General features: G+C 37.4%; 1 protein-coding gene across 1 annotated transcript; it reads left to right on the plus strand.

The window, feature by feature from the left end:
- The first annotated feature begins 580 nt into the window (after nucleotides 1-580).
- tekt3 (tektin 3) lies at nucleotides 581-9,326 on the plus strand. Its single transcript, XM_057358798.1, has 8 exons — nucleotides 581-1,856; nucleotides 3,526-4,120; nucleotides 5,253-5,336; nucleotides 5,648-5,718; nucleotides 5,900-6,043; nucleotides 6,155-6,377; nucleotides 7,563-7,717; nucleotides 7,794-9,326. Exons 2-8 carry the CDS (start codon nucleotides 3,548-3,550, stop codon nucleotides 8,008-8,010), a joined length of 1,467 nt encoding a protein of 488 aa, XP_057214781.1. The 5' UTR covers nucleotides 581-1,856; nucleotides 3,526-3,547; the 3' UTR covers nucleotides 8,011-9,326.
- Nucleotides 9,327-14,144: the final 4,818 nt, after the last annotated feature.

Below are 14,144 nucleotides of genomic sequence, written 5' to 3' on the forward strand. Positions count from 1 at the left end.
TTGTAATGCATAACTTTTTTCTAGCGTCATTGTCACTATGTTAATGCAGAGTCAATGCCTTGTATGTAGACTAGGCCAGATTTAATGTTAAATGGGCAACACTGTACAATAAGGTGATGTTAGTTAAAATTAGAAAATGCATTAGCTAACATTAGCTAAAAATAAACAATTTCGTTTTTCTGCTTTTATTAATCCTTCTTAATGTTAGTTCCTGTCAATACAGTTCATGTTAGTTCATGGTGCATTAACTAATGTTAACAGTAAAATGTTTGATTTTAATAATGTATTAGTAAATGCTGAAATTAACATGAATTAATATTAACAAATGCTGTAGAAGTATTGTTCATTATTAGTTCATGTTAGCTAATGCATTAACAAAATGTTAACAAATAGCACCTTATTGTAAAGTGTTACCGTTAAATGTTCTTTTACCAAATAAACCAATGCTGTAGTATACTTTAGTATTTACTTTAGCAAACTGTAGTATAATTCTTATAAGTATACTGCAATTTTTCATATGGGCATATATAAATAAATAAATAGGTTTAAAATAAAAAAACAATAATNAAATTGAGATTTTTACATAATCTGAAAGCTGAATAAATAAACTTTCTATAGATATATGAGTTGTTAGAATAGGACAATATCTGGCTGAGATACAACCGTTTAAAACTCTGGAATCTGAGAGCGCAAAAAAATCAAAATATTGAGAAAATTACCTTTGAAGTTGTTAATCAGGGGCACTGTGGCAGACCATCCACTCACAAAAATAAAGTTTTTATATATTTAAGGTAGGAAATTTACAAAATATCTTCATGGAACGTGATCTTTATTTAATATCCTAATGATTTTTGGCATAAAAGAAAAATCGATAATTTTGACCCACACAATGTAGTTTTGTCTTTTACTAAAAATGTTCCCGTGCTACTTAAGACTGGTTTTGTGATCCAGGGTCACATATACAGCTGTGTAAGCAGAGGCTCCATTCGCAGTTCTCAAAAATTTACATCCATACTTCCAGTGGTATTTCCTGTACAGATGTGCCACACCCGAGCGACACGAACTCAAGACCATTTCGCACATGAATATTAAATGTGCCGTATTTCCCTGGATAAACACACATATACAGCGAGCTTTTCTGCATGTAGATCCAGGTCTGATTATGTCAAACGCCTTAAGTTTGATGGTCGGGTGCAGTCAGCAAAAGCAGATGTATGCGATAAAGACTGCGAGTGGGGATCCATCTCAGATTGTTTTGTTAAAGCGGTGTAAAATATTTATTAAATTGGATATATTACATATATACAAAATAATAAATTAACTAATGAAAGATTGTACAGAAAACACCGTGCTTGTAATATCCGCTTCTGCATCTATACAGTATAAGTAAATGATGAATGTAAGATTAGAAATATAATCTTTAATAGTGGCTTGATGAGCATAAAATAATGTGAAGCAATGGCAGACTAAAAGAATGTGATCTCAAAGGACCAGGGATATGTCTCAGCTCATCCGTGGCTGATCACTTTGACCCTGTTGAACTGTGTTGCTGTTATGTGTCCTGAACGGGCACTGAACAGTAATGTGCAATACCTCACAAGGGGGTATGGATGCCTAAAAAGCATGCAGTCAGATTAAATGTGACAGACATACTGACAGGCAAAGAAAGAATTTCAAGGAATGACAACTAGCTAAGAGCATGTCCATCAATAATGCACATCAGTGCCGTTCGATCCCCCACGCATGCGCAGAGGTGACTAGAGATCTGCAGAGGTGAGCGTTTTACTGTACACCTGTCGGCAGTGGAGACCTGTGTGTGAGCACTGTGAGAGAGACGGGCATGATTCCAATACAAGGTGAGCTTTGATCTTATTCTTAGTACTTAGTTCTTAGTATCATAGGCAGCATAAAATGTTCAGTGATTCAGAGATTGTCATGCTGATGTCGTTTGTCAGTTAGTAAAGTTTTGCATCCCATGCATATTGGATATTTTCCAGATTAAATTATACAAATTAATGTTCTTTCTTATGTGTCATTTGCATTTATACATTTGCATGTTTTGTATTTGTATATTAACAAATATGTACTTTTCAGGTTTATTTATAAAAAAATTACAAAAAGATTGTAATGCATAACTTTTTTCTAGCGTCATTGTCACTATGTTAATGCAGAGTCAATGCCTTGTATGTAGACTAGGCCAGATTTAATGTTAAATGGGCAACACTGTACAATAAGGTGATGTTAGTTAAAATTAGAAAATGCATTAGCTAACATTAGCTAAAAATAAACAATTTCGTTTTTCTGCTTTTATTAATCCTTCTTAATGTTAGTTCCTGTCAATACAGTTCATGTTAGTTCATGGTGCATTAACTAATGTTAACAGTAAAATGTTTGATTTTAATAATGTATTAGTAAATGCTGAAATTAACATGAATTAATATTAACAAATGCTGTAGAAGTATTGTTCATTATTAGTTCATGTTAGCTAATGCATTAACAAAATGTTAACAAATAGCACCTTATTGTAAAGTGTTACCGTTAAATGTTCTTTTACCAAATAAACCAATGCTGTAGTATACTTTAGTATTTACTTTAGCAAACTGTAGTATAATTCTTATAAGTATACTGCAATTTTTCATATGGGCATATATAAATAAATAAATAGGTTTAAAATAAAAAAACAATAATAACTTAACTTAACTTAATTTAGCTTAATCTATTGTATATCTTTTCTATCTAAATAACACAAATGGAAGATTACACTGTAAAACTTACTGTAGAACTTACAGTAACTTACTCTAGATTTAATTACTACTTAAAACTACTTTCCTGTTACTAGTGCTGTTTTAAGTTTGACTAAACTTTACTTTAATCAAAATTAAAACACTTTGACTTTAGAGTTTAAAAATGGTCTCATTACTGGCATTGCCACAGCAACACAGCAAAAAATGACATTCTTCCTAAGCATTTTTGTTTTGTTTTCTAGTAAAAAGTATTTTAAACTTCTTAAATTACGATACATTTACATAACAAGAAAAGTGACCCAAGATATTTAGTCTTGTTTTATGAAAGAAACTATAAGAACCAGGCAAGTTTATGTTTAAAACAAAATTGTAAATTAAATCTACAGTAAGTTACTGGCAAACCTGCTGCAAAAATACAGCAATGTTTTACCGTGTAATGTTAATTATAATGCTATTAAATTATTAAATTATCATTCATCTTCCATTTTTGTTATTTTATAGATTTGTTGTGTTATAATTTTTAAATCAGAGGTGTACATTTGTGAACAAACTTAAATGTTGTCAATAACTCAATTTATTATTTATGTACATAATTGAATAGCTTTCTCAGTTCTACATGGTATCTGTTCATCATTCCCTCAGCTATTTTTAATTTCATATTATGGCCAGATTTTTCCTGTCTGTGAAAGCCACACACATGCAGTCCAGATTTAAAATTACGAACTACAGACGACACTCATAGCACACATTCCAAATAAAACTATCATATCTTCCTTCAAAGAGGTGGCCAATTTGATTGACACATGGAGCTAATTGGATCCACTCAGACGGCCACTTACGCTCGGCCCAAAACCAGCCACTTCCTGCCAGCCATTTCCACCACAGCATCCAGTTATAGAAGCCACCATCCAGCCCTGACCTTTAACCAAAATTCAAACATGCCCTGGAAAACCAACACTTACTTTAGGACCGGCAGTGCTATACCCACCGTATCAGCCCTCCAGAGAGAAAACCTGGACCTGGTCCGGGCCAAGACCATGTTTTACCCCTCTAACAGAACGGCTCTCAGCACACGCTACATGCCTGATGATTGGTACAAATCCAACCACAGTAACTACAGGGAGTCGGAATCATCCCGGAACAGCGCGGAGAGGCTGCGGAGAGACACGATCCGGTTGATCCAGGATAAAGACCAGCTGACCCGCAGAACCCAGGAGACCACCAGTAAGAACATTGGAGAAAGACTAAACAACATCAGCTTTTGGAGGTCGGAGCTCAACCACGAGATCGACAACATGGTGACGGAGATAGCAGCATTGACCGATGTCAAAAGGAGATTGGAAAGAGCTCTGGCTGAGACGGAGAGCCCGCTGCAGGTGATGTCTTGACTACTAACCACGTATTTATTAAAAAAAATTGTTTTCTTAGTTAGGTAACTAATTTGGGTCATAGTGATCTATCTAAAGGACCAGTAACCAGAAAACACCACGGCAGAGTGTCAAGTGACTCAAAACTTTGTAATAGACCCAAGCGGGGTGTAACAAATAGACTTTCAGTCACACAAAGCACACTAGATCTACCTGCTGACCTCAATGTGTTCCATCTTTGTCTTCATTGAGTTACATGTCTGACTCAAAGTGATACGGTTTCCATAGTAACCACACCAAAACATGGTCGCTTCTAGTATCTTGCTATTAACACCTTGCATCATTGCTCACAAGACATTTCCATAGTGATATGTTTGTTGACCAGCGCTGCTGTTGACACATTTTAAGCGAATCAGAAAGGGTTTCCCACAATGATGTCATGTTTCATGTGGTGTCTTCTACAGAACGGGTATTCGTGGACAAAACAAGCCTTTATGATTTAATGTTCCACTCCTTATATCTCATTTTATTGTCACTAAACTTTTTGTGGTTTAATGTTGCTTTGCAACCAGTTTTAGTAATGTTATGTCAAAGATTGTAATTAGACATGCACCGATACTAAATTTCTCCACCGATTATTCAGACTGATATCGGGTCTGAAGATTAAATTAATATTTCTTAACTTTCTGAATTTTATGAATTCATACAATGACTATTAATATTAAACATCAAACTGGTGATGTTTCTTAACATTTTCTATACACAGAGCACAAATTCAATGCATTTTCCTGTCCTCTTTTGATTGACAGGATATATTGGCCCTCATCATCGTCTGTTTTTAAACTATCAGCTGATAGCCAATTGTGTGATAAATGGCATGCATCTCTAATTGAAATCATTGTTTATGAAACTTATTTGGTATTTTTTGAAAACGTAATAAAATCATTCATTTCAATAAATATATATTAATATAAATGAAAATTTAAGTAGGCCTAATCTATCATCTCTCTCTCAGTAAACACACATGACATATTTTTGTCATGTTTATAAATATGAGTACTTTGATGCGCTTAATCCCATATGTAGAGGTCATATCGAGGTCAAATATGATATCTTATTATATATTTTCTTACCGTTTCAGGTGTCTCAGGAATGTTTGTTCCACAGGGAGAAACGGATGACCATTGACCTGGTTCATGATGGCGTGGAGATAGATTTAATTAAGGTCAGATCATCTTTATTTATCAACATCTAAACACATGAATCCACAGAATAAACATCATTCAAAGTGATGGGTGAGTGACACATCGAGTTTTGTCTGGATACTTGAAAATAATGAGTAAATCACACTGCATATTTCTGTAATGACTCTTAAACTGTATACTTGACCGTTTCCCAGGTCACTGTTTTTCTACATTATATTCAATATCTATTGTATCACTCTGTGGTAACTTTCTATTAGTCACATAATAAGCATGAATGTGCAGTCAGACGGTCATTGGCTAAAGATTACACATTTTCCTTTTCTTTAAACAGGAGGTGGAGGTTATTAAGTCATGTCAGGAGAGAATGAGAAGACATTTAGAGAGAGCCATTGCTCAGCTAGCGTGAGTCTTACAAAAGGCACTCCAGAAGATAAAGTACTCGTAGGGTTCATTTTACCGATTCATTTTTTTAACTATATGCTCAAGTTATCTTTCAAACACAATGCATTGTGTGGTTTTACTGTTACATTGATCGTGTTTCTCAAGGTTTCTGACCTGTTGTGTGTTGTTCATACATTCACAGGTCAAACCGTGCTGCCCAGCATGAGCTGGAGAGAGATTTGAGCGATAAGTTGACAGCACAGAGAATCGATGACAGGTGTCACCACCTCAGAAACACATCTGATGGAATCAGTTACTACAGAGGAATCGATCGTCTGGACCCCTCGTGAGTTTATTACACAGTTGTGTAAACACATGAAATGCCATAAAGAAATAAAATGATGTCACATCTACAGATGTTATTATCAAAACTCACTCATGTTTGTTTTACTTACAGCATCAGTCTTCCAGACTCCTGGTCCAAGTTCACTGATGACAACATCCTTCATTCTCAGAGTGAACGAGCCGCATCTCACAGACTACGTGATGAGATCGAGATTCTGCTTAATGCCACTTCCAACGAGATGTGGAACCAGTTTAACACCGTGAACGTGTCCTTTACCAACCGTATCTCTGAGACAGCAGATGCCAAAAACAACTTGCAGACACACCTGGCCAAGGTAAACACAATGTGAACGTCATTACTTTTAATTGCTCATTCAATTGTGTCACATTTACATCTCTTAAGGGCAATAACCAGTCAAATCAAATGAAAAGGTTCTCATTGTACACTACACTATGCTAAACTTAGAAGGATTTTGGAAGTTCATGTATAACTGAGAGGTTCATTTATATGGTCATGGTATTCTGGAACAATAGTGGATAAGGCAGAAGCAGCGCTGCGTCATGTGTGTGTTGAATTAGCGCCTCGTATGAATGATACGAGAATGCGCTTGCGTGTATACTGCGCTCACGGATGAGGAGAGAAGGGTAGAGAGGGTGCTTTTACATTTTTACTTATGATGGTAAAACTTTGCAGTTAATCCACGGGTCACATGCATATAGAATCGTGAGGGGCGATCTGTACAGAATACAGATGAGATCCTTTACACCACTAATAATTGTTACACAATATTTTTTGCATAATAATTGGCTAATTTCAAAAGTGCTTCGGAATAAATACGTAGGCAGATATATCGATGCGCGAATCGTCAGGAGCTCATGACGATGTATCGCCATATTGATATTTTGAACACAGCCCTAGTAGCCCTAAATGGACAAACTGTTCTACAGAGTGCGTTGCATATATGTTACTATCTCCTTCAGCAAACAAGCTAAAAGGTGACGACATATTAGTCCTGTGTCAGCTACAGTAGTGCTTTGAAAGGGAGGGGGTGGAGTGGGCTGTTGGTTGCAATTCGGAAACTGACCGCTGGATGCCGCTAAATACATACACTGGACCTTTAATACCTATAGATGTATGCTGTAAAGAGCTAGACATTGACACACGTAGACAATGGAGTATATTGTTGAGAACAGGGGCGGACTGGCCATCTGGCGTACTGGGCATTTTCCCGGTGGGCCGCTAACATATGGGGCCGTAACGGAGGCGTTGGCCGCTTATACGGACGTATTATAAATGCGAATGCACGCAACGCGAATGCAAAAGACACGTAAGCATGCACCACATCCACATCCGATGAGTAGTATTGCATTTACATAATGCATTTTGAAAATAACAGTTTTGAGAATATATTCTAATAAGATTGTCTTTTTTTGTGTTTAAGATCAAATTTGAACCAAACAGTCCGACTTCATTTTTCGATTATTCAATCAACTCTCACGCTCTCTTGTACCATTTTCAGACCCTTCAGGAAATCTTCCAGACCGAAATGCTAATCGACGCTCTAAAAAAGGCGATCCGAGACAAAGAGAACCCGCTTAAAGTCGCCCAGACCCGTCTGGAAGAAAGATCTCGCAGACCCAACGTCGAACTGTGCAGGGACAACCCTCACCACAGGTAACACTGTATATAGCAACATGTGTGTGTGTTTATGTGTGCGGAGACTCACCTCTCTGTTCTGCTTCTCTCTCAGGTTGATCACTGAGGTGAGGGAGATTGAAGACACTGTTCAGAAGTTGAAAGAAAGATTAATGGAGGCGGAGAACACTCTGCAGAACCTGGTGAAGACGAAGGTCGTTCTGGAGTACGACCTGTCGGTGAAAGCCAACTCTGTGTTTCTGGATCAGGAGAAGTGCATGAGCATGAGGAAGAGCTTTCCCAGCACGCCTCGCTTGATCGGATATACCTAGATCTTCAAGAACATCATCTAAAACCTGCTTCATCGTGGCCAGTTTGGCTTCATAAATCGAAAATCAAAATCGAAAATCAATCGAATGTTTATAATGAATCAAAATGAATGAATTTATAATGAATTCAAAAAGTAAAATTTGAGGATATTTTTTCTGTGGTTTCCTCATTTGATGTAGTTCTTAAATGTTTCTTCTTTTTAAAAACAGAAACAATTGTTTAAAAGGGTCAAATAAATGTAGATTCATAGGTAAAATAATCTGGATTTGGGCCAATTTGATTAGAAAAATCTGTGGTCATATTGAGATCTTCAATAATATTGACGTTTGATTACAGATTTGGCAAATCTGGGCTCAGTTTGTAACAATGTTGAGATCTCTTCAGAAATTTGTGAGATTTCTCTGTCTTTTTCTGAAGAAATTTCAGAGATGCAGGAGACTCAAACAAAAGTTTCCATTTGCTCTCCATTTAATCTCATTGGTGGCTACGAGAAATATTTGAGATACAGAGATCTAATCTGTGATTTTTCTTTTCTTATGAGCATATGTGTGGCATAGCTTTTCTCAAATTGGTAGACAAACTGAACTGAACACAATCTTCAGGACAGTTCAATCAGTGATCTTAACTCCTCCTGACATCTGTTAAACTGAGACTGTAAACCGCTTTGATCATTCACACCAGGGTGTGACGTGATTCTGACAGTGTGCGGACCGTGGACAAAACACCTTGGTTTTGTTTGTTTAGTTCAGTCATCCACTCCAGGGCGATCTTCACTCTGGCCAGAGTGGATCTGCGCTTCTCACGTTCTTCTGCAGTACAAACACACACTTCAGAAACAGATGGCACAGGCAAGCAGACTCCCGGTTAAGTACACACACAGCATCTGTATTTGTTGACTCAGAGGGGGAATGTGTTTGGCTTTACAAACAACACGCTGCTGCTCTGTTCAAACTCACACTTCCTTAGATAAAATCAATTCTGATCTATTGCTTATGTTTTATTAGATGCACTTGAGATTGTGCACATCTTGGAGATTTTTGTTCCTTAAAAATAAATGTATGATTAGAGTTGAGATTGAGATGGGGAGCACTGAGACACAAGAGATGTACGATTATCGTTTTTTAAACAACAAAAAAACAGAGAAACATGAGACCTCAAACATATCCCATTTAATGTCATCATTTAATTGATGAAAAAAAAGAGGACAAAAGCAGGCACATCAACCTCAAATGGGTGCTCGACCAAAAAAACGAATGAAGGATTATATACAAAAGTCGGCACACCAAAGCTCCAAATCATCACTCCATCATTTAACTGATGTCAATAAATAAAAAGTGATACATTTTGAAAATAACAAGAAATTCATTTGTCATTTTTCTTTCTAATGAGCATTACCAACTTGATCTTATAGGAATTCATAGCTATTTTACAAAGTGGCTAATATGTACAGTATGAATTAGTACATTGTGAATCCTATAAAAACGTATACGATCATCAGAAAAAGCAACACAGAAGCACCTCCCCTAACCCCAACCCTAAATATAATGTCACTGGCGCGAGAGCAAATCGTACGAAAACATACGAATGATACAAATTCGTACAAAATTCATACGAATTAGCCACCTCGTAAAACAGTTACAAATTCCCACGAGATTGTGTTGGCGTTGCAAAATGGTTTCATCCGAACATCTTTTTAATTTCGTTTAATTTTCATAATCATACCCTTATGCAAATTCATTTTCCTATATATTAATTATATAATAAATATTTTCCGGTATATTCCCATATGTTTTTGTATCGTAAGGGTATACTGTAATATCCCTGGGCTCACCCTTCACGAAAACTTTAAACTTCTAATTTCTGGTTTACATCTTTATCCACTAAACCACACCAAACAAAACCACCTCACATTAGTAAATATTGAAGTCTCCAGTTTTCTCTTCTATGCAGTTGCCCAGCTTATCTCGAGTACACAGCGGTCCTCAGAGTCTCAAAAGTTTGGTGCAGTAGTCAGACAGGAGGAGTTTGATTTCAACATGTCTAAGTACAGCATTTAAGAGCTCCATTCCAGAGCCTGGCCTCATTACCACCTCTGCCCAACCCTGACCTTGAAAATATGGCAGGAATGTCTTGCTCAAGACAAATATGACTCTATTTGATCAGATGTTGAAAGAGAGAGAGAAACCTCATATCGTTGGATTTATTGCGGAAGGGATTGGCTATTGTCCCACTATTATTTGCATTGTGGGATTTATAAAATCTACATGTAGAATTATGACGGGCTATAAAACTTGTTGGCCAAACTTTTTTGTCAACGTGGAAGGGTTACATTTTCTTTCACATCTAAAGTGTTTCTCATGGTTTTGAGTCAAGAAAACACACAGATAAAACCTCAGAATGGGTCTGTCAGCCCATGAGAGTCATACTGGGGCCAGCTGTGCATGAAATTTAAGTTGGATCCCAGAGTTGTGTTCTTATTGAGTTCAACGCATAAGTTAACATTTTAGAGCATGGAAACTGCCAAAAGTACCGAATTACATTCATGTAACAGTAAGAACGTCTGTGTGGTCCAAACTCATCTGGGAAATGAACTCCGAAAGCAGGCAACATTGAAACGGGCAAATCTTTCATTCACACACAGTTCACAAGCGTGAGACTGTTTTTTGCACATTGTGCTTGAGAAGTATTTTAAAACACACGTCAGCTTTAAGAACAAAATCCCCAATCTGCACCCCTGGCATATCTGTCCTTCTCTCCATTCCCGACAGCGCTCCAGAGCCCACTCGAACCAAAACAACCTCCACCATTGTGCATTTCACATTACGGACCTCTTAAAATCTCTCACCATTACATAATTAGAGTTACTGACAGAGCAGTGCTTCTCTGGAACGTCCCTCCTCCCTCTCTCTCTTCACATATATGTCAGGACTGCATACCTGAAGCCCAAACCTCATCTGGGACATGCGTGTTTTTCTCTCCCTGGCTAAACATATGATTGAGACACAAAAATAGCTGGCCTTAGCCCTTCACTCTTAACCCTGTCCTCTGAGAATGTACTCTAGAGTCTTCACCACAGTCTTCACATAGCCAGACGTTATTTTTAACCACGACCAGCTAGCCAACTCTCTTATCATTAGACTTCTTTCATTAGAGGCTCACGTCATTTTCCAAAATGCATGCATCGTCCTTTAAACAAGCGTTTTATTAATACAGATAATACAGTGTGTATAAAATTTAATTTAAAATTGTAGTGTGGTATTTTTCTAAAGTACCATAACATGGCCTATTAATATGCTAACATTCAAAAAACTACTTAAAACCCATCTCTTCTGTGAATACTTGACAGACAAATGAAAGAAAGAAAAAAAACTAACCCCATCTCTTTCTTTTAACAGGTAGTAGTCTAGCTTTTGTTGAAACCAGTAAGTTTGTATTGGCACCATATAGTGTATTATTGCTCCTGTATGACATATCGCTTATTGCTCCCTAAACTCTTTGTAAGTCACTTTGGATAAAAGCGTCTGCTAAATGACTAAATGTAAATGTAAATGCTAATCATTCAACAATATGGCACACATCACAAAATGGTATTGCCACTTGATTCTTGGTAAAGAAGCTTTGAAACAAATTGCTAAATGCACGACATAAAAGTAATTTTAGTAATAAGTCATTACTGTAGCTACCATTGCACCATTGATGTTTTGTAAGGGCAAATCTAAGGCAGAAAGCATGAAAATCAGCAGAGATAAATGCATTTGACATTAATAAATATGCAATAGAAAACATGCATTTTCTTCTAACTTAACATATTTATCTATTTAACCTGATGTTATTGCGACACAGTGGTGCCAGTCTATGACATAATACAACAAATTTCAGGTGCATCTAATAATGATAATGACATAAAAGCATTTCTGACATTCTACAGGAATGTACAGAGAGAGAGAGAGAGAGAGAGAGAGAGAGAGAGAGAGAGAGAGAGAGAGAGAGAGAGAGAGAGAGAGAGAGAGAAGAGGAGAGAGACGAAGACAGAGAGAGAGAGAAGAGAAAGGAGAGGAGAGAACTGAGAGAGAGAGGATAGAAGACGATTCCGCAAGGGTTGCCTCCAACCACAAAGATGGTTGAGTACTGCAAGATGGTTGAGTCTGGCATTCAAAGTTCATAAAACAGGAAATCTGAAGCAGAAGATATATCCGCCCTAACAGCAGTTAGACCTCAACGGCTAGCGGGAATCCCTCTGTGTTGTTCCTGATTGCGTGACCTGAAGGTTTTTCATTCACATGTAGTTGTACAGTGTTATCAGGTCTCTTGCAGTCTAATGCAGTAGGAAACTATCCAGTCTCCAATGTAGATTAATTGTCTCTTTTGGCAGAGAACAGGAGTCGAGTGGCAGAAGTCTACACGACACTGCTGCTGGAGGTCTGAGGGCTCTATCTGATCGATCCGTTGTTCCCTTTAAATACTGTAACTACTGGACTGTATTAATCATATACCCATAGACTGTCATGCTTACTATATAATTCCTCTTATGAAAATTAGCACGGTTTAAAACCCAAAACATGGTTTAACCACAGTTAAAAAAACATGGTTATTGTAGTCAAATGTTTAGGCTCCTCCCAAACCTATGTTTAGATTGTATGTGTGGTCACTTTTCATGTTAGTCAGTCCCTTTGGCCAAAACAAATGGCAAAAGCACTCACTTCATGCTAATGTTCAAAAATCTGGTTGGTTTCTAAAGAACAGAAACCACAATTTAGATTTACATTTATTCTTTTAGCACGCAACATTGTCTGAAGAGACATGAAAATGATGAAGCGTTTAACATTTCGTCATAGGACCCAACAATACGTACACTAAAGTGGGAATCGCCAACACAATCTCACGGCAAATCTTTCACGAGGTGGCTAATTTTGGCTAATTCGTACGATCTAATTCGTACATTTTATTAACATTTGCTTTCGTACCCGTGATGCTAGGTTTAAGGGCGGTGCTAGGGGTGGGGCTTCAGTATTGCTTTTTTCTACTAATCTTACGTTTTTGTACGATTCACAACGCACAAATTTATATGAATTAGCCACCTGGTAAAATAGTTATGAATTCCCGTGAGATCAGCCTGGAATAGAGTTGAAGCCAGGAAAAGATGAAAACATTTTTTACATGTTAACGACGTGAAACAAAGTTAGCCAGTGGAAAGTTGAATGCACAGTGGACACAAGATGCTTTCTTTGTCATCCCCTGCTGAATCACGCTGCATTGTGATTCAAGAATCTACACTCAGCTTTTATACCAACCGCTGGTGTTTATTTATGGCTTCATCTCCAGGGAAACACTAGGATGTGTGACACACAACATCAGAATGGAAACCAGGGGAAGTGAGATCGAGAGAGCCGATCAACAAATAAGTGAATATCTTTATGTCTGCATGCTTGTGTGTGGGTGTGGATGCGGGTGTGTGCTTTCAGTCGATCACATTGTCCATTGAGCGTGAGCGGTGTGTGCTTAATGAAAACATGGTGACAGAAAGCAAACATCTGTCTCTATATATATCAGCCCTTGACTGTCCTTTATTTCCGCTCTACCTTACTCATAAAAGATCAGTCGGTTGTTTTTATATTGTCATCATAGACAATGCGTTTCAACTTTCTTTTAAAAAACTTGACATAAAACCAACCTCACCTCTACATGAACTGCACACACATTTCCTGTAGTAGCTTTATCAGCACCCATACAACGTTTATGTCCATCATTTGAAGCTTGACTGCCAGGAAAATTGCTTTATCATTTTCGTGCTTCTGTTGACCACAAAGAAGACATTTTGAAGAATGTAGTAAAGCAAACAGTTCTGGGGCACTTTTGACTACTATTGTCATTTTACCTACTATGGCAGTCAATGGTGACCAAGAACTGTTTGGTTACACGCATTCCTCCAAATATCTTTCTCTTTGTTCATCAGAACAAATACATTTATAAAGATTCGGAACAACGCGAGGGTGAGTAAATGATGACAGAATTTTTCTTTTTGGGTGAACTGTCCCTTTAAGGGGGGGGTCTGCATTGTGCCTTGCTTTACTAGGGTAATCACATGGCCTCCAATGGGTATTGCTTTATTACTGTTCCCTTCAAGAAGATCTTGTAC

This window comes from Triplophysa rosa, linkage group LG18 (genome assembly GCF_024868665.1).
Source record: "Triplophysa rosa linkage group LG18, Trosa_1v2, whole genome shotgun sequence".
NCBI lineage: Eukaryota > Metazoa > Chordata > Actinopteri > Cypriniformes > Nemacheilidae > Triplophysa > Triplophysa rosa.